Source organism: Mixophyes fleayi, chromosome 3 (assembly GCF_038048845.1).
Source record: "Mixophyes fleayi isolate aMixFle1 chromosome 3, aMixFle1.hap1, whole genome shotgun sequence".
Classification (NCBI taxonomy): domain Eukaryota; kingdom Metazoa; phylum Chordata; class Amphibia; order Anura; family Limnodynastidae; genus Mixophyes; species Mixophyes fleayi.
Window position 1 is genome coordinate 209,883,258 of NC_134404.1, and position 25,525 is coordinate 209,908,782.

The 25,525-nt window shown below is 43.4% G+C and overlaps 1 protein-coding gene across 4 annotated transcripts in view; it reads left to right on the plus strand.

The window, feature by feature from the left end:
* LAMA2 (laminin subunit alpha 2) overlaps nt 1-25,525 on the plus strand; it is a 711,555-nt gene that overhangs the window by 393,916 nt on the left and 292,114 nt on the right. For all 4 annotated transcript variants that reach the window (XM_075203053.1, XM_075203052.1, XM_075203054.1 and 1 more), the window contains exons 15-16: nt 13,656-13,767; nt 21,403-21,516. In XM_075203053.1, coding sequence (XP_075059154.1) covers nt 13,656-13,767; nt 21,403-21,516 — 226 coding nt within the window. The remainder of the gene's footprint in view (nt 1-13,655; nt 13,768-21,402; nt 21,517-25,525) is intronic.

Genomic DNA, 25,525 nt, shown 5'->3' on the forward strand with positions numbered 1-25,525 from the left:
AAGTGTGTGCTTCACTTTGCATCAATTTTAATGCATAATGTTTAGTTCAATTGTGGCCGTGTCCCGACCGGAACAGCGAGATTTAATACTTGGTGCCAGAGGGGTTAAATTACTGGCACTAGGTACCACATTTGTAAAACTATTATTAGAAATTTATGTTATACATATTTATTTTATTTTAAACTGTGCGCTGCTGTGTCGAGAGAGTAATATCCGACGCTGCACCATGGAAGGAGTGTTAAAATGTGTACTTTCAAATGTATTAAGTAATTAATTAAATATTTAATGTATCGACGATACAGCTCCAGTAAGTAACCGGCGCACATTCCCGAAATAGGCGCCGAGAGTGTAAAATGTATATTAAAACTAAATGTATATTTAAATAAAATAAAAGTGTTCCTACCTCTCTGGTGATCCAATGGGGATCTGGGGTTCCTTCGGTGGGTTGCTGCTTCTGCACCGATCCCTGTCCATGAAACTGGAGCTCTGCGGTGCTGGAGGGTCCCCTAATCCTTGGTGGTCCAGCGGGAGGCTACAGGAGCAATCCTTGGATGAAGTGGGAGCCAGGGGCTCCCTGAATGTGAACCCAGCTGGCAGTTGCAGCTCCATGGCTGCTGGAGAGGACTTGCAGCAGTGTGTCACGGGCACTAGGAGTCTTTACCCAGGGATCACCAGGTGATAGGCTTACCAGAGCAGTATAGGTGGTAATATGGTACTCTGGTAGCAGGGTAATCACGGAACAGGAAATAGCAGATGATGAGATGCTCAGGAAAGTCTATGACTAGCAGCACTGGCAATATGGAGGTAGTAATACACGAGGAACTGTATGGACAAAGGACACGTGAAGGTAGTCAGTGGTCTGCGGTAGCAAGTTGTACCACTGCTATAGTGAGGAGGAATGTCCAACAGAAACGAGGGGGTGATGAGAGTCAGCGGTCTGCGGATAGCAAGTTGTACCGCTGTCTGAGAGAAGGAATAGAATCCAAGTGGAGGTATCCGGGGAGTCAGTGGTCTGCGTTAGCAAGTTGTACCACTGCTATGTGAGAGGACACTGGAACAGGTGAAACTGGAAACAGGGGTCAGTGGTCTGCCACCAGCAAGTTGTACCACTGAATATATATGTGAGGAGGTGCACGGGGAGAGACTGCAACACAAGATATACACGGGCACCTTGACTTTGATCCACAGTAATATGCACAATATAAATGTATAGATGACTGAACAACACTGCCAATATAGAAAGTCTCTAGAAGGAATCCAGCACGAGATAACACAGTCAATGATGGCAATAGACTCAGCGGATAGCACACTCCAGAGAAGAACCAACACAGTCCAGCAAGGTATGCAATACACAGCACAGTCAATGGGAAGTATGCATACCGTGGTTCAGGAGAAGGCAGTCAGACAGGAGTGCAGAGATACCTGAACGGCAGGAGGCCGGCAGGATGCAAAGTCCCTGGATGGGTGAAGCGGTGGTCTAGCAGGTGCAGCGCACAGGTAGGTAGACCAGCAGGGAACACAGGAAGGCGTGGAGAGCGGATCAGCAGTAGATGGATGAGTAGCGCTGAGGAGTAACAGCGGCGGGTCTCTGCGGGAACACGGAGGTAGCCAATAGCAACCAGCAGGTGCAGTAACGATGGGACACGGGAGAGCAGAGTTGAACTGGAACTGTTGATCACGGAGAATAGCGGGTAGCAATAGTGGCAGCAGACTCAAGGAAACACGGGAGAGTTGACAAGGACTGAAGACTGAAGCGCACAGAGGCAGCGGATAGGAATCAGCCAAACAGTCACGATGAAACACAGACGGGTTGCAGGTTGCAGACTGTAGTGCACGGAGGCAGCGGATAGGAATCAGCTAGCAGTCACGATGATGAAACACAGACGAGTTGCAGGTTGAAGACTGTAGTGCACGGAGGCAGCGGATAGGAATCAGCTAGCAGTCATGATGATGAAACACAGCCGAGTTGCAGGTTGAAGACTGTAGTGCACGGAGGCAGCGGATAGGAATCAGCTGGCAGTCACAATCATGAACAGGTGAGTGGATGTGAATGAAAGACTGTAGTGCACGGAGGCAGCGGATAGGCATCAGCTAACAGTCCCAATAATACATGGTAGAGTTGAAGTGGTTAGAAGACTGTAGTGCACGGAGGCAGCAGATAGGAATCAGCTCACAGTCACGATGATACAGTAGATGGTAGAAGTGGTATGGGAACCACAGTAGTAGAAGTGGTTTGGAAACCACAGAGGTAGAAGTGGTTTGGAAACCACAGGAATCAGCTGGGCTGAATAAACGAGGAAAAACAGGAACACCTTCAGAGACTCATGGGGAATGAGACTCCAAGATCAGGCCACGTGGTGTTGACCACAGGTGCTTAATATAGGGAGGTTGCCTGATCTGCCAATTAAGTTAAAGGAACATACACTGAAGGTTTAGAAAGGGCTGCGCATGCGCAGTCCCTCAGGATGGAGGACGGCCACGGTTCCTAAATGTCCGGGAAGAAGCACTCACAGTCCGGTGAGTGACAGTACCCCCCCTTTTAAAGGTGGGCACAGAACGCCTGGAACCGGGCTTGTCCGGATTTTTGGAATAAAACTTCTTCAGAAGGGCAGGAGCATTAAGATCTTCAGCTTTGATCCATGAACGCTCTTCAGGACCAAAGCCCTTCCAATAAACGAGGAAACGGAGGACTCCTCGCGAAATTTTTGCATCCAATACCTCAGTAATCTCGAAATCCTCCTCCTGATGAACTTGAACTGGCTGCGGTGCTGAGGGAGGAGTCGAGAAACGGTTGATGATGAGAGGCTTGAGCAAGGACACATGGAAGGCATTGGAAATCCGAAGATTCTTAGGAAGAAGAAGTTTAACACATACTGGATTGATAACTTGAATGATCCTATATGGACCAATAAAACGAGGGGCGAATTTCATAGATGGAACCTTCAAACGAATATTTTTGGTAGATAACCAGACACGATCTCCAATTTTTAGTGGTGGAATAGCCCGCCTCTTCTTATCTGCGAAAGACTTATATTTGTTAGATGTCTTCTTTAAACAGGTTTTGACCTGAGACCAGATATTTTTGAAGGTCTGACAAGCAGTCTCCACAGCAGGAACTTGGGTGGGCGGGAGGGCAGGAAATTCCGGAAAAGACGGATGGTGACCGTAGACCACAAAGAATGGAGTTTTGGATGATGACTCATGGTACATGTTGTTATGGGCGAATTCAGCCCAAGGGAGCAATTCTACCCAGTTGTCCTTGTTGGCTGAAGAGAACATCCTAATAAAAGTCTCAAGATCTTGATTGACTCGTTCCGTTTGTCCGTTAGATTGCGGATGGTAAGACGATGAGAGTGCTAATCGTATGCCCAAGGTTTTACAAAGGGCCCGCCAGAATCTGGAAACGAATTGTACTCCTCTATCTGACACAATCTCAGACGGACATCCATGGATGCGGAAGCAATAAACTCTTTGACGTCTCTCCTCATTGAAGGCCACCAGTAACTTCGAGAGAGAATCTCAAAGGTCTTGTGTTCACCGGCGTGTCCAGAAAAACGAGAGGCATGGAACCACGAAAGGATTTTCCTCCTCAGAGTAGGAGGCACGAGGGTCTTCCCAAATGGTAGCATTTTGGTGGATGAAGCAGCCAGAGAAATACATTTGGGGTCTAGAATAGCATGGTTGGGAACCTCTTCTACATCAGAGGACGTCACAAAAGCTCGAGATAGAGCGTCAGCTTTCTTGTTCTTAGCGGCTGGTTTGAAGGTTATAATTAATTCAAAACGGGAAAAGAAAAGAGACCATCTTGCTTGACGAGGGTTCAAGCATTGGGCAGATTGCAAATATGACAAGTTCTTATGATCCGTGAAGATCGTCACCGGATGGCGAGCTCCTTCCAACAAGTATCTCCATTCCTCTAATGCAGCTTTGATGGCCAGCAACTCCTTGTCCCCGATAGTATAATTTTTCTCTGCGGGCAGAAGACCCCGAGAGTAGAAGGCACAAGGATGTAATTTTTGTTGCTCCGAGCGTTGGGAGAGAATAGCTCCTAAGCCCACATTAGAGGCATCTACTTCTAGGAAGAAGGGGAGTGTCACATCAGGCTGTCGAAGAATGGGAGCAGACGAGAAGGACTCTTTGAGAATTTGAAAGGCTTGGAGAGCCTCAGATGACCATTGCTTAGTATTAGCCCCTTTCCGAGTTAGGGCCACAATAGGAGATGCAATGGATGAAAAGTCTTGAATGAAGCGTCTATAGTAATTGGCAAAACCTAAAAAACGCTGGATGGCACGAAGAGTAGTTGGCCGAGGCCAATGTAGTACAGCATTTACTTTGTCTGGATCCATCTTCAGGCCAACTCCGGAAACTATATACCCCAAGAATGGAATCTGGGGTAACTCGAATGAACATTTTTCCAATTTACAGAACAATGAGTTTTTCCGTAGTCTGGAGAGTACCTCTGCCACATGTTGGTGATGAGAAGGCAGGTCCTGTGAGAAGATCAATATGTCGTCCAGGTAGACAACGACACATACATATAATAAGTCCCGAAAGATCTCATTGATGAAACCCTGGAAAACAGCGGGGGCATTACACAGCCCGAAGGGCATTACTAAATATTCGTAATGCCCATCTCTGGTGTTGAACGCGGTCTTCCATTCGTCACCGGAACGGATTCTAATTAAATTGTAGGCACCACGAAGATCCAACTTAGTAAATATCCGAGCTCCCTTGATGCGATCAAATAGCTCAGTGATCAGCGGAATGGGATACCGATTCTTGATAGTAATGGCGTTGAGACCACGAAAATCTATACAAGGGCGTAATGATCCATCCTTCTTTTTGACGAAGAAGAACCCAGCTCCAGCGGGAGAGGTGGAAGGTCGAATGAACCCACGCTGGAGATTCTCCTGTATGTACTCAGATGTGGCTTGAGTTTCAGGTAACGAGAGAGGATAGACCCGACCCCTGGGAGGAGTCTTGCCAGGTAGAAGGTCGATCGGACAATCCCAAGAACGATGAGGAGGAAGACGTTCAGACTGAGCTTTATCAAACACATCGGCAAATGAAGCATACTGAGGAGGGAGTCCCGGGGAGGAAGATGAGATGGAAGATTGCTGTACTTTAAGAGGAATAACTTGAGAGAGACAACGATGGTGACATTCAGACCCCCAAGACGTAACTTGAGGGGTGCGCCAGTCAATCTGGGGAGAGTGACACTGAAGCCATGGAAGGCCTAAGACAATCGGACTTGTCGTAACTGGAAGAATTAAAAACGAAATTTCTTCATGGTGTAGTACACCAATCTGAAGGGTTACTGGAGACGTACTCTGGGTGATGAGACCATTGATGAGGCGTGATCCATCTATAGCCGTCACAGTAATGGGTGTTTTTAAAGTGATCACTGGTAGGGACCATTGATTCACTAGTGATTTAGAAATGAAATTTCCTGCTGCTCCGGAATCAATCAATGCCTGTGACTCAAAGGATTTGGTAGCAAAGGAGATCGTAACATCAAAAGCGCAGACTTTAGATTTCATAGACAATGGAGAGGACTCCAGGGACCCTAACTTCACCTCTCCAGAACTAGTTAGGGCCTGGCATTTCCCGATCTCTTAGGGCAAGAGCTGAGCATATGCGTGGAATCAGCACAATAGATACAGAGTCTATTCTTTACTCTTCGTTTCCTCTCCTCTGAAGATAATTTGGAACGTCCTATCTCCATGGGAATCACAGAGGATGGAGCTGGACGAAATTGAGGGTTTAAACGAAGAGGTGCTTTGACAGCCGTTGTTTTCTCAGACTCTCTTTCACGAAATCTCATATCTACACGATGGCAAAGAGAGATCAAATCTTCTAGTGACGAAGGAAGCTCTCGGGTAGTCAGTGCATCTTTAATTTTATCGGAGAGCCCCTGCCAGAAGGCGGCAACTAATGCTTCAGTGTTCCACTGAAGTTCAGAGGCTAAGATCCTAAATTGAATGACATACTGTCCTACTGTATGGGAGCCTTGTCGCAAACGAAGGATGCTGGAAGCAGCGGAGGTCACACGACCTGGTTCATCGAACACACTTCGGAACGTGGAAATGAATTTGGCACTATCTTGTAGAATTGGATCGTTTCTTTCCCACAGAGGGGAGGCCCAAGCCAGGGCTTGTCCAGAAAACAATGAGATAAGATAGGCCACTCTGGAACGATGGGTAGAAAAATTTTGAGGTTGGAGTTCAAAATGGACTGAACATTGGTTAAGGAAACCTCTACAAGTTTTGGGGTCCCCGTCGTATTTTGACGGAGTAGGCAGGTGAAGCGTAGGAACTGTAGACACCTGGGATGGCACTGGGGAAACGGAGGAAAGCACAGGAGCTTCAATATTAGCTGTAACAGTCTGTCCAGATGTTCCTTGGGAGGTTAACGATTGGTAACATTGAAGTAACAGCTGTTGGCGAGCATCCTGTTGCTCCACACGGCTGACCAGATGCTGCAGCATCTCTTTAGCAGTAGGTTCCGTATCTGGGTCTGTCATGGCCTGATCTTACTGTCACGGGCACTAGGAGTCTTTACCCAGGGATCACCAGGTGATAGGCTTACCAGAGCAGTATAGGTGGTAATATGGTACTCTGGTAGCAGGGTGATCACGGAACAGGAAATAGCAGATGATGAGATGCTCAGGAAAGTCTATGACTAGCAGCACTGGCAATATGGAGGTAGTAATACACGAGGAACTGTATGGACAAAGGACACGTGAAGGTAGTCAGTGGTCTGCGGTAGCAAGTTGTACCACTGCTATAGTGAGGAGGAATGTCCAACAGAAACGAGGGGGTGATGAGAGTCAGCGGTCTGCGGATAGCAAGTTGTACCGCTGTCTGAGAGAAGGAATAGAATCCAAGTGGAGGTATCCGGGGAGTCAGTGGTCTGCGTTAGCAAGTTGTACCACTGCTATGTGAGAGGACACTGGAACAGGTGAAACTGGAAACAGGGGTCAGTGGTCTGCCACCAGCAAGTTGTACCACTGAATATATATGTGAGGAGGTGCACGGGGAGAGACTGCAACACAAGATATACACGGGCACCTTGACTTTGATCCACAGTAATATGCACAATATAAATGTATAGATGACTGAACAACACTGCCAATATAGAAAGTCTCTAGAAGGAATCCAGCACGAGATAACACAGTCAATGATGGCAATAGACTCAGCGGATAGCACACTCCAGAGAAGAACCAACACAGTCCAGCAAGGTATGCAATACACAGCACAGTCAATGGGAAGTATGCATACCGTGGTTCAGGAGAAGGCAGTCAGACAGGAGTGCAGAGATACCTGAACGGCAGGAGGCCGGCAGGATGCAAAGTCCCTGGATGGGTGAAGCGGTGGTCTAGCAGGTGCAGCGCACAGGTAGGTAGACCAGCAGGGAACACAGGAAGGCGTGGAGAGCGGATCAGCAGTAGATGGATGAGTAGCGCTGAGGAGTAACAGCGGCGGGTCTCTGCAGGAACACGGAGGTAGCCAATAGCAACCAGCAGGTGCAGTAACGATGGGACACGGGAGAGCAGAGTTGAACTGGAACTGTTGATCACGGAGAATAGCGGGTAGCAATAGTGGCAGCAGACTCAAGGAAACACGGGAGAGTTGACAAGGACTGAAGACTGAAGCGCACAGAGGCAGCGGATAGGAATCAGCCAAACAGTCACGATGAAACACAGACGGGTTGCAGGTTGCAGACTGTAGTGCACGGAGGCAGCGGATAGGAATCAGCTAGCAGTCACGATGATGAAACACAGACGAGTTGCAGGTTGAAGACTGTAGTGCACGGAGGCAGCGGATAGGAATCAGCTAGCAGTCATGATGATGAAACACAGCCGAGTTGCAGGTTGAAGACTGTAGTGCACGGAGGCAGCGGATAGGAATCAGCTGGCAGTCACAATCATGAACAGGTGAGTGGATGTGAATGAAAGACTGTAGTGCACGGAGGCAGCGGATAGGCATCAGCTAACAGTCCCAATAATACATGGTAGAGTTGAAGTGGTTAGAAGACTGTAGTGCACGGAGGCAGCAGATAGGAATCAGCTCACAGTCACGATGATACAGTAGATGGTAGAAGTGGTATGGGAACCACAGTAGTAGAAGTGGTTTGGAAACCACAGAGGTAGAAGTGGTTTGGAAACCACAGGAATCAGCTGGGCTGAATAAACGAGGAAACACAGGAACACCTTCAGAGACTCATGGGGAATGAGACTCCAAGATCAGGCCACGTGGTGTTGACCACAGGTGCTTAATATAGGGAGGTTGCCTGATCTGCCAATTAAGTTAAAGGAACATACACTGAAGGTTTAGAAAGGGCTGCGCATGCGCAGTCCCTCAGGATGGAGGACGGCCACGGTTCCTAAATGTCCGGGAAGAAGCACTCACAGTCCGGTGAGTGACACAGTGCCTCCTGGACTCAAGTGAATGCAGGAGACGCGGGGCATGCTGGGTAGTCCAGCATGCAAAGACTAATACTGGAGCTCACAAAGCTTCAGGAACGGCAGCCTGGGGACTCCTGCTCCATGATCTGGCTGCCTTCTCTATGGAGTCAAATTCATATAGGGGGGAGAGCCAATTCCCAAGGCTGGGTCCATGGAAATATTTTTAGAAGGAATTTATACGGATAAATCTCCCGCCCTAGACTTACTGGCAACAGGGGTGGAGAGAAGGCTAATTCACGTGCAGATTTCATGAAGCAGCCCAGGTTGGTTAAAGGGGCAGGAGGTTGGATTACCTCCTGCCAGATTATCTGCATTAAATTGTATAAAAAGAGCTCTGTTGTCAATGTAAAAGACAGATAAAATCTGTACTTCTGGATAATCACTAGTACCTCAAACTAGTGTGGAACAGTCCATATAAGGACCCTTTCTAAGCAATAAACATCGATGCTTCAAGATCCTGCTTTGACTGCTATGTACCTGCTGTAATTCCTGTGACCTACAGATTAGATCACTCTAATCCATTATCCAGCTATTCTGCAGTGTGGGACCCAGTGTCTAGTAACAACTCTTTGCTACTACCCTGCAGCTCTGGCTATTGTGAAAGGCCAGGTGGAACCGTCCACAGCAACCCTGAACTAAAGGAAGAGGTCAGGTGTACTAGCCTAGGAGTACATCAATGGGGTGCACTAGCAGCAAGAGTACTTAGAAGGAAGCAGTCCCAGGTGCCAGTTAAGGAGCCTGGTGGTAGCAGCAGACCGCTCCCTATAGCGTTTAAAAGGTGCGCACTTGGGATGAAGAAAGGGATGGTAGCAAGACAGGCCCAGCCGGGCCCCAGCAAAATAGCAGAGTGGTACAACAATATAATTGAGTTCTACAGCCAGAGTTGGAACACTAAATTTACGCACCACATAGCAAAATGGAGAAGCATGGATTGGACCTGTCTTCCCTGCTATTCTGAGCATGTAAGGGGTCTGCTCATTTAGGCTTTACTGTGCAGTACATCTCCAATACACCCTTTCAGTGCTGCATGCACCTACCAGTGGCACCCGTTCATCACTGCTCTACTATGTACAGAAGCAGTGAATAGGATACACCTTGCAACTTTCCCAATATGGGACAAAGCTGTCTGTGAGCAGGATGGTGGGACAAAGCCTTTAAAGAGTTGGGAGGTATGTTACTCACTTTACTGTCTTCAAACCCCAAATGAACCTTAGAAGTAGCTTGATTCCTTTTTGATCCCATTCTGTTATCGAGGGGCAGATTCATTGAAGTCCTGTAGGATCCTCACATGAGGTGATAATGTGCACTGTACCAGCAATTGCAGTGCAGAAATCTTCATACATTTGAGCAAAGATTTTAATCAAGAACATTCCACAGAAGTATCTTGCTCGAGAATCCAGTGACATGCATTTGGACAGTACTGTTCTCATAGGGATCAATTCAGTGGTGTAACTAGAAAATGTTGCACCCCAGGCATTTGTAATTACACTCTTCTAGCTCGCAAAAGTTAAGGCCACACCCCTTTTTGTCATTTCAGACCCGTCTATTCCTTATGTTTTGCTCCTTTTTTACCATGCTATGTCACCCTAGGTTGTGACAAATATGGTACAATAAAAACAGATACTGACAATTAGACATTCACTATGCAATCACATTGTCAACTCCATTGCCTGCCTCATTGCAAAAAAAGCATTTCTACTTTTTTTGAATGTTTTACTATTTTTTTTACCTCTGCTCCCTCCTACTCCTGATCATTTTTTTACCCAATCCCCCCCTCTCCAACTTGTCTTGTCCACCCTCCCTGCTCTACACCCTGGCTACACATATGGATGTATTGATTAGCTTTCTATGATCAGGTAAATGTAAGGCAACAGTCTGTGGGTGGCTGCATAACCAATTGTGTGTATGTACCAGGGCCTGATGTATTAATGGAGCAGGACACTGAGGCCCCTGATCAGTCACAGACCCACTTGCCCAACATTAATTTTTTATTTATTTTTTTCGAGCTGGACTGCACTGGTGACTGTTTTTAATGCATGGGGGTACCACACAAATCAGGGTCCATTCCAGCACCAATCCTTTAGTTATTATTATTATTATTAATATTTATTTATAAGGTGCCACAAGGCATCCGCAGCGCCGTACAGAGACAAACAAAATCACAATACAATGGGAGACAGCACAGTACAGTAAACACAGCAACTCAGTACGCTCAATGCACAGCTAGAGAAGGCGGGGAAGGGGGAGGGAGGATCCGCAAACGACGGGGCCCAAGAAGGAGGGCGCGGAAGACAGGGAGACCCCCAGGGGGGAGGAGGGAGCGAGAGTGGACGTGGGGTGGAGGACCCTCGAGGAGGAGGGCTAAGTAGCTGGAGAGCAGAGTTAGAAGTGGTGGAAACAGGAGGAGAGATGGCCCTGCTCAGAAGAGCGTACAATCTAAGGGGAGGGGTGGACAGACAGAGAGACGCAGGGGAGAGAGGGAGAGTAGGGGGACAGAGGCAGAAGATAAGGTAGGAAGTTAAGTGGGAGACAGAAAGGCTTTAAGAAAAAGGTGGGTTTTTAGGGCCCGTTTGAAGCTGGACAGATTAGGGGAAGTTCTGATGGAGGGAGGGAGCTTGTTCCAGTGGAGGGGGGCAGCGCGGGCGAAGTTTTGGATACGCGCGTGGGAGGAGGTTATAAGGGGGGAAGAGAGGCGACGGTCAGAGGCAGAACGGAGAGGGCGGGATGGAGCATGAATAGAGAGGAGGGTGGAGATGTAGGGCGCAGTGGAGTTGGCGAGGGCCTTGTAGGTGAGTGTGAGGAGCTTAAAGAGGATTCTGAAGGGGAATGGGAGCCAGTGAAGGGCTAGGTAGAGGGGGGAGACAAAAGAGGAGCGGCGAGAGAGGAAAATAAGCCTAGCTGCAGCGTTAAGGACGGATCGAAGGGGATCGAGATAAGAGTGGGGAAGGCCAGTGAGGAGGAGGTTGCAGTAGTCCAGGCGGGAGATGATCAGAGAGTGGATAAGGCATTTGGTGGCATCTTGGGAGAGGAAGGGCCGGATGCGAGCGATGTTGCGCAGCTGGAAGCGGCAGGATTTAGCAAGAGAGAGGATGTGGGGGCCAAAGGAGAGAGAGGAGTCGAGGATGACACAAAGGCAGCGAAGTTGGGGGACAGGGGAGATAGAGGTGTTGTCGACAGTGATGGAGAGGTCAGAAGGGGATGGGGTATGAGAGGGAGGAAAAGCTATGAGCTCAGTTTTGGCAAGGTTAAGTTTGAGGAATCGAGAGGACATCCAGGAGGAGATGGCAGAGAGGCAGGCGGACATCCTAGAGAGGAGGGAGGGAGAGAGATCAGGAGAGGAGAGGTATAGTTGAGTGTCGTCAGCGTAAAGGTGGTAGCTGAAGCCGAAGGAGCTGATGAGTTCACCCAGGGAGGAGGTGTATAGAGAGAAGAGTAAGGGTCCCAGAACAGAGCCCTGAGGGACCCCGACTGGAAGGGTGGATGGGGGGGAGAGAGACCCAGAGGTGGTGACAGAGAAGGAACGGTGAGTAAGGTAAGAGGTGAACCAGGACAGGACTGGGCCGGAGAGGCTGAAAGACTGGAGGGTGTGAAGGAGGAGGGGGTGGTCAACGGTGTCAAAGGCTGCAGAGAGGTCAAGGAGGATGAGAAGGGAGAAGTGGCCCCTGGCTTTTGCAGAGAGGAGGTCATTGGTGACTTTAGCCAGGGCTACTAGTTCTGCATAATGTTCCCTTATCTTCTATATTTGAAGCTCACTTTCTCGTCTTCTAGTTTTCTTTGTCCTGTTATGGCATATGGCTTGTGTTATACTCTCTGAACAGAGGTCCCTGGCTGGGATCCAAGGCTCACCTCTGTTCAGAATTGGGCTCTGTCAGGCATGCTATGTCTGACAGTCTCCCAAAAATGCTGGATGACCCATGACAGACTCTTGGTCAGGAATAAACGCCTGAGTTACTTTGCCAGACCACACATGCACCCCGCAAATTCATAGGGAACAGGTTGCACATGTCCACGCCTCTTATTTCAAGACTGCAGCTGCACCAGCAAATCCCTCCTCCTCTCACAGCCACATCCTAAGTACTGAACACCTCTCCCTGGAGACTGTATTCTTTCTCCCCAGAACCTGCTCTTTATTCTCATTCCTAGTCCATGAGATGCAAATCTAGAACTGGAAGATGAAGTTCAGGCTTTCAGTTCCAGTGCACATGCGTGAGCAGGGATGCTAGCTCACGCATGTGTAGAAGGACCCTACACTGGTCAGATGAGTGGTAAGACTTCTCTTACCACTGCAGCTAGTATCACCAGGGAGCTGAGCATTGCTATTGTTGTGATAGGTCAGTATCGCTTGGCAGTTGAGCTCCTTTTTTGCTGTGACAGACAGTGATCTTCAATATCGTAGGGTGTTGATAGATAGACCACTAAGTAAATGGGAGAAATACTGAAAGACTTAGTTCTTGGGGCACACTAACTTATAAAAAATAATAATGGATCTAATCGGGGAAAACTACTATGTTTGTTGAAGTTACCTTTTATAACCCTAACAAATTATAATATTTACTTAAAATGTGACCAAAGAAAGCCTGATCTCTCACACAAACAATATAGAATTAATTGTGGTACCCTAAGAAATAATAAAAGCTATTGGCGTTTAACTAGCACAGACCAAAAATGCTACAATGTGTCTCATTGTGAAGCAGCAAAGTATCATATCTTAATTAATTAACTAATTAATAAATTAAGATCCAAGTCACAATTTGGAATTTCTATCTCAGAATTGTTATTCTTTGGTGCCCCGTAAGCTGTTGTTTGTACCCATATGTTTGTGTTCAGTCCTGATAGTAGTCAGAATTTCAGAAATCTCTCTGTCATGGAAACACATGGTAGCTTAATCTGTTCAATTGTCAAAGTTCTCTTTTTCTGTATTACAGCAGCAGCACAATACACATTTAACGTACCATAATGTCCTGTCGTGTTTTTTAAAAATGTAACCAAAAGATTGTTGTTTAGCAGCAAAGCAAATAGAAGATATCATTTACCAATGTAAAATGACTATTAAATGGTATTAGTTTGTACAAACTGTCTTATATAAAGGTGATAAATTAATTAGACTCCAAGATTTAAACAGGGTAAGCTAATGAAGGCTAAGTATAACTAACTGTGTTATAACTCACTTTCCCTGTCTGTGTTCTAGATTGAGTTCCGTAGCCCTTGAAGTAGCTGAAGAATCTCAATCTGGTGGAAGCACAGCGTTTGATGTTGAGATCTGTCGGTGTCCTGCTGGATTTAGTGGTACATCTTGTGAAGTAAGTGTCAGATGAAAATTAATGTTTAACATATTATGGCCTAAGAATTTTAAAGTGTTTGACAATCACACTCAATTTACTATGAAAGAGGTGTAACATTTTATGAAAACCCTTTTATTGAAAACTAGAATAGTTCTATAAATGCAGAGTAATTAAATGGAATTGCTAATTCATATACAAATGCATAATTACAGTAAAAATCGCTGATGAACTAGTATGCTAATTTTATATCTGTTTGAAGAGAGAGAAAGGGTAGATGATAAACTATTTGATATATAACCATCACTTATAAATTCATAAATTAACAAAGTAATATGATCACAACCTTCCACACATACACGTTGTATTCACATGAAATATGCTTGCTCACTGCATCTACAAAACTGTTATTTCACATGTAACAAAATGGAAATGACAAAGTATAAAGGAAGCTTCAAAAAAATCAGTAGGCATATATATTTAATATTCGTGTACTAAGAATCCTATCTCAAATTACTGTCCCATCTCTCAGATCCCATGTCCCTCCAAGCTTCTAGAGAAACTTGCCTACACTCGCCTCACATGCTTCCTTTCCACAAACAACCTATTGGATCCTCTTCATTATGGCTTTCGTTCTCAACACTCCACAGAAACTGCATTGACTAAAGTTGTCAATGATTTCATCACAGCTGAAGGCCATTACTCTTTTCTAATTTTCCTGGATCTCTCTGCTGCATTTGACACTGTTGACCACTCTACTCTCATACAAACACTAAGATCCCTAGACATTGTCCTATCATGGTTCTCATCCTACCTTTCTAATCACTCTTTCAGTGTTAATTCCTGTCACACGCCGGACTCCTGCTGTGTCCCCCCGGGAGCCAGGCGTGTGCATCTTCTGCTCTCCCCGGGCTCCCCACTTAGACAGCCTGTTAAACTAAAACTTCACTTACCTGTCTCCACGCTGCTGCAGTCCGTCCAGCGCTGTCGCTCCCTCTCCCTCTTTGGCGCTCAGTGGTTCTGCGCATGAGCAGAACTGTCAAACCCTTTTCTGTCCTCCTGCTGCCCTCTATTGGTCGCCTAATTGGAACTGCACTATATCTACCCTTCTGACCTAAACTCTGTGCTGGTTCTTTCAGTTAGTACCTGACTGTTGTCCTGGAAGCAGCTCCTGTGCTTTAGCTTTCCTGTTCCCGTGAATTCCATACTCTTCATTCCTGTGATCCTGCTCCCCTGGGCTTCATCGCTGCAGAACATCCTCTCTAAAACCACTCCAGTGGCTACGCTGCAGATTATCTCCTTCTGACTCACAAGTGACGACCCTGCAGTATATCCTCTCTAAACCACTACCTAGTGGCGTCACTGAAGAACATTCTCTCTAAAACCACTCCTCAGTGGCAACGCTGCAGATTATCTCCTATTCCCTCCCAAGTGATGACCCAGCAGATTATCCTCTCTAAACGCTATCAGGCGGCTCTACACCCTCCATATCTCCCTGGGATACAGTTTTTCGAACACTATGCTCATACTCTGGCGGTTCACTGGGAACTTCCCTAGGGGGCCGCGACCTGCAAGTGGAAACCACAAAGTCCATATTCCCTTGCGGGAATCACTGGTGAACACCTTTCACTTGTTAGATTCCGCGCCTCTAGGTGAAGTCAAGTTAATCCCGGCTGAACTACCAGGGTCCAACTGTCCCTCGTTGGTGCTGTGACAATTCCTCTCAAACCACTTCTGCTCTGCTTCCTTTATCAGTAGGAGCATCACAAGGCTCAGTGCTAGATCCTCTGCTGTTCTCTATCTATACCACTTGTCTTTGAAAACTAATAAGCTCCTTTGGATTTTAGTATCATCTCTATGCTGATGATATCTAAATTTATCTATCCTCTCCTGATCTCTCGACATCTGTGTGGTCCCATGTTACTCACTGTCTTTCTGCCATTTCATCTTGGATGTCGTCTCGCCAACTCAAACTACATCTTTCTAAAACAGAGCTAATAATATTCCCACCCACCAACAAAAGCATACCTGATATTTCTATTTCTGTTAGCAACATGACCTTAAACCCCACCCCTCAAGTTCGCTGCCTAGGTGTGATTCTTAACTCAGAACTATCCTTTGTTCCCCACATCGACTCTATATCTAAATCATGTTACATACATTTAACACAACATACATGTTACAAAAAACATTTCCAGAATATGCAAATACCTTTCACAAGACACTGCAAAAACTTAATTCATGCACTTATCATCTCCCACATTGACTATTGCAATTCCCTCCTTACTGGTCTTCCCCAAAACAGACTCAAACCCCTATAATCTATTTTCCACGCAGTGGCTAGATTAATTTTCCTTGCAAATTGTTATTCCTCTGTTGAATCACTCTGTCTGCCTCTACACTGGTTGCCTGTTTTTTACCGGATCCAATATAAAATACTTTTAGAAAACTACAAGTCCATCAACAAAGCTGTACCAACATACATCTCCTCACTCGTCTTAAAATATCTCCCAACTCGACAACTCCATTCAAGATCTCTCATTTACTCTCATTACATCTTTCCATTCCCAGTTACAGAATTTTTTCAGACTGCTCCCACACTATGGAATTCTCTCCCTCGCACAATAAGACTATCCTCTGGTCTACAAACTTTCAAGCATTCTCTGAAAACCCACCTCTTCAGACAAGCTTATAATATTCCTCAACCACCCTCTTAACCTCACTAAATTACCACCCGCTACACAATCCACACAAGACAACAACCCTCTGACAAACATTGTGTCACCAGATCGTATAGCATACTAATCCCTTTTTGGGTTTTTTTGTTTGTTTTTTTTCACCTTTGCAATCTGGCTGAACTGAAATGTTCATGATGATGATGCACCACTGTAATGATTCTTGTGGTATAATCTGAAGCATTTTGCCAGGTCGGTGCAGAAAGCGAGTAGTCAGACGTTTTATCGGGTCAGTACACAAACAGGTAGTCAGACGTTTGCTGGGTAAGTACACAAGCAGAAAAGTCACAGAAGCAAGGTAGTGTAGCAAGTATTAGTTGCTGAGCAGGCAGAATACTCAAGCACATGTCTGATCCAGGAAGTGCCTTTTATAGGCCCAAACAAGAAACAGGATCCAAGATGGTTTCTCCTTGATGACATTCTCGTCATCTTGGATAAGGGCAAATCTAAGAGCAAGTTTACAAATACAGTTATGGCCAAAAGTTTTGAGAATTAAACATATATTATTTTTCACAAAATCTGCTACCTCAGTTTTTAAGGTGAAAATTTGCATATACTCCAGAATGTCATGAGGAGTGATCAGATGAATTGCAATTAATTTCAAAGTCCCTCGTTGCCATGACAATGAACTTTATCCAAAACAACATTTCCACTGCATTTCAGCCCTGCCACAAAAGGGCCAGCTGACATCGGGTCAGTGATTCTCTCATTAACACAGGTGAGAGTGTTGACAAGGACAAGGCTGGAGATCACTGTCATGCTGATTGAGTTTGAATAATAGACTGGAAGCTTTGAAGGGAGGGTGGTGCTTGAAATCATTGTTCTTCCTCTGTTGACCATGGTTAGCTGCAAAAAAAAACACATGCAGTCATCATTGCTTTGCACAAAAAGGACTTCACAGGCAAGGATATTGCTGCTAGTAAGATTGCACCTAAATCAACCATTTATTGGGTCATCAAGAACTTCAAGGAGAGAGGTTTAATAGTTGTGAAGAAAACTTCAGGGCACCCAAGAACATCCAGCAAGCACCAGGACTGCTTCCTAAAGTTGATTCAGGTGTGGGATCGAGGCACCACCAGTGCAGAACTTGCTCAAGACAGGCATCAGGCAGGTGTGAGTGCATCTGCACGCACAGTGAGGGGAAGGCTTTTGGAGGATGGCCTGGTGTCAAGAAGGCCAGCAAAGAAGCTACTTCTATCCAGGATAAACATCAGGGACAAACTGATATACTGCAAAAGGTACAGGGATTGGACTGCTGAGGACTGGGGTAAAGTCATTTTCTCTGATGAATCCCCTTTTAGATTGTTTGGGGCATCTAAGAAAATGCTTGTCCGGAGAAGGAAAGGTGAGCGCTACCATCAGTCCTGTGTCATGCCAATAGTAATGTATCCTGACACCATTCATGTGTGGGGTTGCTTCTCACCCAAGAGAGTTGGCTCACTCACAATTTTGCCTAAGAACACAGGCATGAAAATAGAATGGTACCAAAACATCCTCCAAGAGCAACTTCTCGCAACCATCCAAGAACAGTTTGGTGATGAACAATGTCTTTTCTAGCATGAAGGAGCACCTTGCCATAAGGCAAAAGTGATAACTAAGTGGCTCGGGGATCAAAACATCGAAATTTTGGGTCCATGGCCAGGAAGCTCCCCAGACCTTAATCCCATTTAGAATTTGTGCTCAATCCTCAAGAGGCGGGTGGACAAACCAAAACCCACAAATTCTGAGAAACTCCAAGCATTGATTAAACAAGAATGGGCGACAATCAATCAGTATGTGGCCCAGAATTTGATTGGCAGCATGCCAGGGCGAATTGCAGAGGTTTCAAAAAGTGGGGTCAACACTGCAAATATTGACTCTTTCCATAAGCTTTATGTAATTGTCAATAAAAGCCGTTGACACTTATGAAATGCTTGTGATTTAACTTCAGTATACCACAGCATCATCCGACAAAAAGTCCTACAAACACTGAAGCAGCAAACTTTGTGAAAACCAATACTTGTGTCATTCCAAAACTTTTGGCCATGACTGTACAGAGACCTCTAGTGGTCGGGGGTGCAAATATCAGAGTAATTGTTTACAACCATCCTGGTCACAGCACTGTATATGGTGCATTTATTTTTTAAGGATTGTTACAAATTCTGGTTGCAAAATGGGATTAAGTTACTCCAAGCAAAAAAGAACATGCAAAAATAGTGTTTTTCTGCTCATATGCAGAGCTGTACAAATCTTGAGATGCGTCTGGCTATGCACTGGTAGCATATGTACTTGATTTAAGTCATCATCATCAGCATGTATTTACGTCTGCCCTGTGGAATCTACATGCATTCTCTTGGTGTTCATGTGCAGTGCACATTTGTGCAATTACACTATGCAAAGTAGCATAAACTCAACTCAGCATCAGACCCTCTATTTGTTAATATTTAGAAGAGCAACATTCTTCAACAGGACAATGTGTAACATACATGTATGAGATATCTTAATTGTGACCCATTATCTAGAGCATTCAGAAAACATTTTTATGCCACCACTGTTTGGTACTGTAATGATCATGATCACAAAGTGCCTTCTTCTACATTTAAATTATGCAGTGAGGTAAAGAATGCCAAGGACAATGTCAAGAATGACAGTCATGAAGATGACAGAGGTAATTTTTAAAAATAATTTAGTGCAGAAAAAAAAACTTTATTTAGAAAATCCTAACTCCTAAACATTTCTGAAAATAGATTCCATACCGCAATGCAAATCATGACTGAATAGGTAAGGTCACATGAACATGTCTGATCCCATCGTAACACTTACACATACTTAGTTATATGGAATAAAACTATTGTAACATATAGCCCCAATTTAACATAAGGGTCTATCTTAACAGATGCTGGAGCCTAGCTCTGACAGACTGAAAATAAGTTAATGCATATGTTCATACTGGATGAATCATGAGTTCACTGATAGTGTGAAATGATATAATATCAGTTGACTATAATATGATCACTGAATTTAACCTGGCCAACTTATTCTATCATCATCATCATCATTTATTTATATAGTGCTACTAGTTCCACAATTCCAAAAATGTTAAGAACTATTATTTTGTTGTAAATAGCTAATCACAGTGCAAAATAAGATGCAGGGGGACTAGAGGCAAGATACTTTTCCTCCTCATATTCAACATTATGACACATATATTCTTATATATACATTGCCCCATCACCCAATCCACAGGCACAGTGTCACTCACATAGGGTACAGCAGATAAGTAATTTATGTGAGTCCTTTTAAAATCAGAACTGTCCCCCATCTTGATGGGCTTAAGCTTGAAATTGACTTGAACACAGTTAAGGTGGCTAAACTAGTCAGCTTGGATCTCTGTGTTTATATCTATACCTTTTTTTCAGCAAGGATTTCTTTATCTGTATATTTGAACCTCCTGGTGTAATCTCAATCCTCCTTGCATCTCTTTTATCTTGAGAATGTTCACCTTAACCAACCATTACCTATTCACTCCATGGGATTGGATGGGACTATTTTTAAATACTTCAATCTAACCACTAACTAACAATCCCCCTCCCCAGGGGCAGAACCAGCAGTTACCTCTAGTGTGGGCAACAACCCACTAAGCAGTGTTCAATCAAATGATGTCCCATTCCTATTAGGCACTAGAATTCCTGGTCAATCCTATAGCAATTAAAATCAGGGAAATAACGTTGATGTTTGGCTAATCCTTAGTTAATGCATATTGATTTGCTCATCTCTGTTGTACAGATTATAAAGTAAACAACTTCTATACTTCCACATAAGCCTTTGCACATCTGTTTTATTATCTCTAAATAAGTATTGTATTGCATACCATTACTTATTGATTTATAATCTCCTAAAGTGGCTACTACATTTCCTGGACATCTATAATTTCAATAAATGGGAAAATAACATAGATTAACCAGGTAATATGGCAACAGAATGTTGAATACAACAGTAATAAGTGCCGTTTCTTTTCTGAATGTGATGGGTTTCCATTAAGGCTACTATTTATAGGTCATACTGTTACACAGATATATAAAATCTCTATTGTGCTTTATTCCTACTTTATTGTCACAAGTGCTTTGACACTGGGGTTTGAATAGACCTAACAAGTAAGTTTACAGCCTATGATGCCTCAATTCACAAAGTTAAACAGATTGTGACCTTTACACAAACACTAGGGGGATTCTTTTTGTCACCTCACTTTATGTGATTATTATTTTTGTATCTGAATGCTATTGAGTGTGACTTAAAATCACTGTACAATTTTTTTTATGCTTTACTATAAACATAGTGGATCTGATTTTGCTTTTTTTCTTGATTTGTTTTGAGCACACAAGGTGAACATATTTTATTTTTCAAAGACATACACCTGTAACAGCAGCATTAATTGATAAGCACATAAATGATTAAATATTAGCTTGTACTGCCCCTCATATAATATATTTGTAAGTTGGAAAACAAATAGACTTTGCAGGCTGGGCAAAAAATTAAATTGTCAATTTTATACTTAATATATTTAACACAAGGTACAAAGATTTATGCCGATAGATGTATCAGTGCTGTCTTTGCTTTTTTCCCACGTACATTTTGCTATTCTCTTTCATTTCTTTTCCAGATAGTTTGTTTTCTTGTAATACTCTTCTTCCGCTCACTCTCTTTCCATCTCCTCTCTTCCTTTTGTCTGCCTTTCCGCACTATTTCAGAAGAGAGATGAAGCTTATGCTCCATTTAACCTTCCACTTAAAGGTGATGCTAAGGTCAGTCAGAAAGCTCGGCATGCATAATAATCATTTGGAAAGAGAAATTGTTTGACTAGTTTCCCCCTTGCCTGCCAATTTCTTTTTAATAACAAAACTGTTTTTTTACTCCTTGACTCACTATTTTTTTTCCTTTTTAGTCCTGTTTGCCAGGACACAGACGGGTTAATGGCACACTCTTCAGAGGGAAATGTGAACCATGCCAATGTTTTGGTCACTCTGACTCATGTGATGATATTACCGGATTCTGCCACGTAAGTAAATTGCACTGTGTTCATATGCAAAACAGATGTGTATTATCTGTTCAACATTTACAATTCTACAGCAATGTACTCAGTCTCAACATTACATTGAAATACTGTACCCACAATCATCCTCTTGAACAAAACAGGACATCCTTGCTTATTAAGTTTCATACACATGGGTGTTAAAGTCAAGTGTTTTGTTTCTCAATACATGAGTGCTGCTTTTATTATAAACACAGCAGCAAATATCTTAGATGGTAACAGGTTTCTGGATATTGAGGCCTATGTACCAGGTACATAGGCCTCAATATTGAGCCTTACAGTACTCCTGGAAGACAAATTCACTTTAGCCTGTCTGGCCTTATAAAGGCAAAAACCCGCCCATTTATGTGAGGAAGGGGTGGAGCTATCAGAGAACTTCTTCACACAATATACAGTCATGGCCAAAAGTTTTGAGAATGACACAAGTATTGGATTTCACAAAGTTTGCTGCTTCAGTGTTTTTAGACATTTTTGTCAGATGTTGCTATGGTATACTGAAGTAAAATTACAAGCATTTCATAAGTGTCAAAGGCTTTTATTGACAATTACATTAAGTTTATGCAAAGAGTCAATATTTGCAGTGTTGACCCTTCTTTTTGAAACCTCAGCAACTCGCCCTGGCATGTTGTCAATCAACTTCTGGGCCACATACTGACTGATGGCCGCCCATTCTTGCCTAATCAATACTTGGATTTTGTCAGAATTTGTGGGTTTTTGTTTGTCTACCCGCTTCTTGAGGGTTGACCACAAGTTCTCAATGGGATTAAGGTCTGGGGAGTTTCCTGGCCATGGACCCAAAATTTTCATGTTTCGATCCCCGAGCCACATAGTTATCACTTTTGCCTTATGGCAAGGTGCTTAATCATGCTGGAAAAGGCAATGTTTGTCACCAAACTCTTCTTGGATGGTTTGGAGAAGTTGCACTTGGAGGATGTTTTGGTACCATTCTTTTTTCATGCCTGTGTTTTTAGGCAAAATTGTGAGTGAGCCAACTCCCTTGGGTGAGAAGTTACCCCACACATGAACGGTCTCAGGATACTTTAATATTGGCATGGCACAGGACTGATGATAGCGCTCACCTTTCCTTCTCTGGACAAGTATTTTTCCAGATGCCCCAAACAATCTTAAAGGGGATTCATCAGAGAAAATGACTTTACCCCAGTCCTCAGCAGTCCAATCCCTGTACCTTTTGCCGAATATCAGTCTGTCCCTGATGTTTTTCCTGGAGATAAGTAGCTTCTTTTCTGGCCTTCTTGACATCAGGCCATCCTCCAAAAGCCTTCGCCTCACTATGCATGCAGATGCACTCACACCTGCCTGCTGCCTGTCCTGAGCAAACTCTGTACTGATGGTGCCCTGATCCTGCAGCTGAATTAATATTAGGAGATGTTCTAGGGTGCCCTGAAGTCTTCTTCACAACTATTGAACCTCTCTCCTTGAAGTTCTCGATGAGCTGATAAATGGTTAATTTAGGTGCAATCTTACTAGCAGCAATATCCTTGCCTGTGAAGCCCTTTTTGAGCAAAGCAATGATGACTGCATGTGTCTCCTTGCAGATAACTATGATTAACATAGGAAGAACAATGATTTCAAGCACCACCCTCCTTTTAAATCTTCCAGTATGTTATTCTAACTCAATCAGCATGACAGAGTGATCCCCAGCCTTGTCCTCGTTAACACTCTCACCTGTGTTAACAAGAGAATCACTGACCTGATGTCAGCTGGTCCTTTTGTGGCAGGGCTGAAATGCAGTGGAAATGTTATTTTGGAGATAAAATTCCTTTGTCATGACAAAGAGGGATTTTGAAATTAATTGCAATTCATCTGATCACTCTTCATGACGTCTTGGAGTATATGCAAATTACCCTCATAAAAACTGAGGCAGCAGACTTTGTGAAAAATAATATTTGTGTCATTCTCAAAACTTTTGGCCATGACTGTATGCACTAGCTGTATGTCAAGCATACAAGTGTGTGTATTTATGCTTAATGTTAGTGTATAGAAGTGGCTTGACAGTGTAGTAAATGTCACATTACTCTACTTCTACACAATATAATGTAATGAAGTATCATATACACAAGAGAGATTAGTGTCTTAACTGTTACTAATAAATGTTGCATTTTCCATATTACAAAATATTATTATATCAATATAAAATGTAATTAAATTCCTATACCCAGACATTTGCTGTTTAACCCTTTAAAAATCCAATGGGACTTTGTGAAAAATAATATTTGTGTCATTCTCAAAACTTTTGAGTGTAGATCTCCACTCTGCCACGGTCACTTTTTCCCCACCAACAATAAAACATCACAAACTCACCTTACTGGCTGCCTGCATACTGGATTTTAGCATCCTAACATTTTTGCTGTTAGATTTCAGTGATTCATTTGCTAACTAAGGCCGCACTGTGATTCAGTAATTGTTTCTATATCATGCACTGCTGTTGAGTGTTTATGACTTCCATCTTCATTTATTAATTAGTATGTTACCTCTTAAACTGGCTATCAATAAGTGCAATTACTCAAAAAGGTGCCTGAGCAAAAGATCTGACTTTTTTTCCCACCGGGATTTTACTGTATGACTTGCCCTGGATGTATAGTTGACCAATTAATTCAAGGACATTTCAGTGACATATTATCTGACATGGCGTGAAGATTAAAACAGCATTTCTCATTTCATTAGTTTCTCAAAAGCACAAATTGAAGCACTGCCAAATTATCTGGCTGTCATGCTTTATCTCTTCTGTCTCCACTTGCTCTAGCTCTTGTATTCATGTTTCGTTTTGTGATTCATTTTATTTCTAAGAAAGAAAAAATGATAATATTAAAAAAACATTGATTTTTAAATTGTTTTAGAAATGTATTTAAATTACATTGAAAGGGAAAAGGGAAATCTACAGTGAATTTACTGTTAATATACAATTCTACAAAACACATATATTATTTTTAAAAATGACATTTTATTGAATATATAATGACGAGTGAATGGAAAATGGAAAGAAAAGTTGGGAGTGATAAAGGGCAAGAGGGGTGGGATACATACACTCATATGCAAGATTCATAATGTACAAATTGACATTGGTAAGTGTATTACATAAGTGCAGTTCAAATATAGTTTAAATATTAAAGATGAATTATAAATGTAATTAATATATGTAAAGTTAATAAGTGTACAACAAACTGGATGCTATCATGGGACTAAATAAAGGAGTTAGGAGAGCATGTTAGCACAGGAATAAGGGTCAGGAAAGAGAAGAGGGGAGAACAAATTAAGAATGTCAGAGATGTGGTTCTTTTGTAATCTTAAGAAGGAGACATGGAAGCGCAGTTGGTCTCACATTATTAAGTCCAAGCAGACCGGGTAACACAGAATTTAATAGGGCATTCATGAAAAATGCTTGTTATGAACTACAGAAAGTGGAAGAAGATATGGATTTTTTCCAGTTTGCTGTGATTAACAATTAACAGGACTCAAAATGTGTCTAATAAGGTTCTCATATATTTGGGTATATCTGGAATAGTTCACAGAAGTATAGTATAGGAAAGGCAAGTAGGGAGCTGGACACTCGTAATAGAGTGAATGAGGTTGTGAATTTCTCACCAAAATTTTGTTATCATCTGGCAACTCTACAAAATATGAGACAGGGTACGGTCCTAAACACAGTCTCTCCAGAATGGACTTGACAAAGATGAAAATGTTGCCCAAAGACCGGTTGGAACTATGTATCACCTATATAATAGTTTGTAAGTATTTTATTTAATGCAACATAAATTTAGCTCAATGCTGCGGACCTTCTTATTTGTTCTCATCTCTCTGGGGTCAAGACCTCTCCTATGTCCTCCTCCCTTTTGGATTAATGTGAATCCTTTGAGGCTTGGCCATATGTAAGTAATACATGACATAAAACAGAAATAAGAAACCTCTTGTATACAACCTCCGTAACCAAAGGACTCCAAGTCAGTGGGCCAGACTG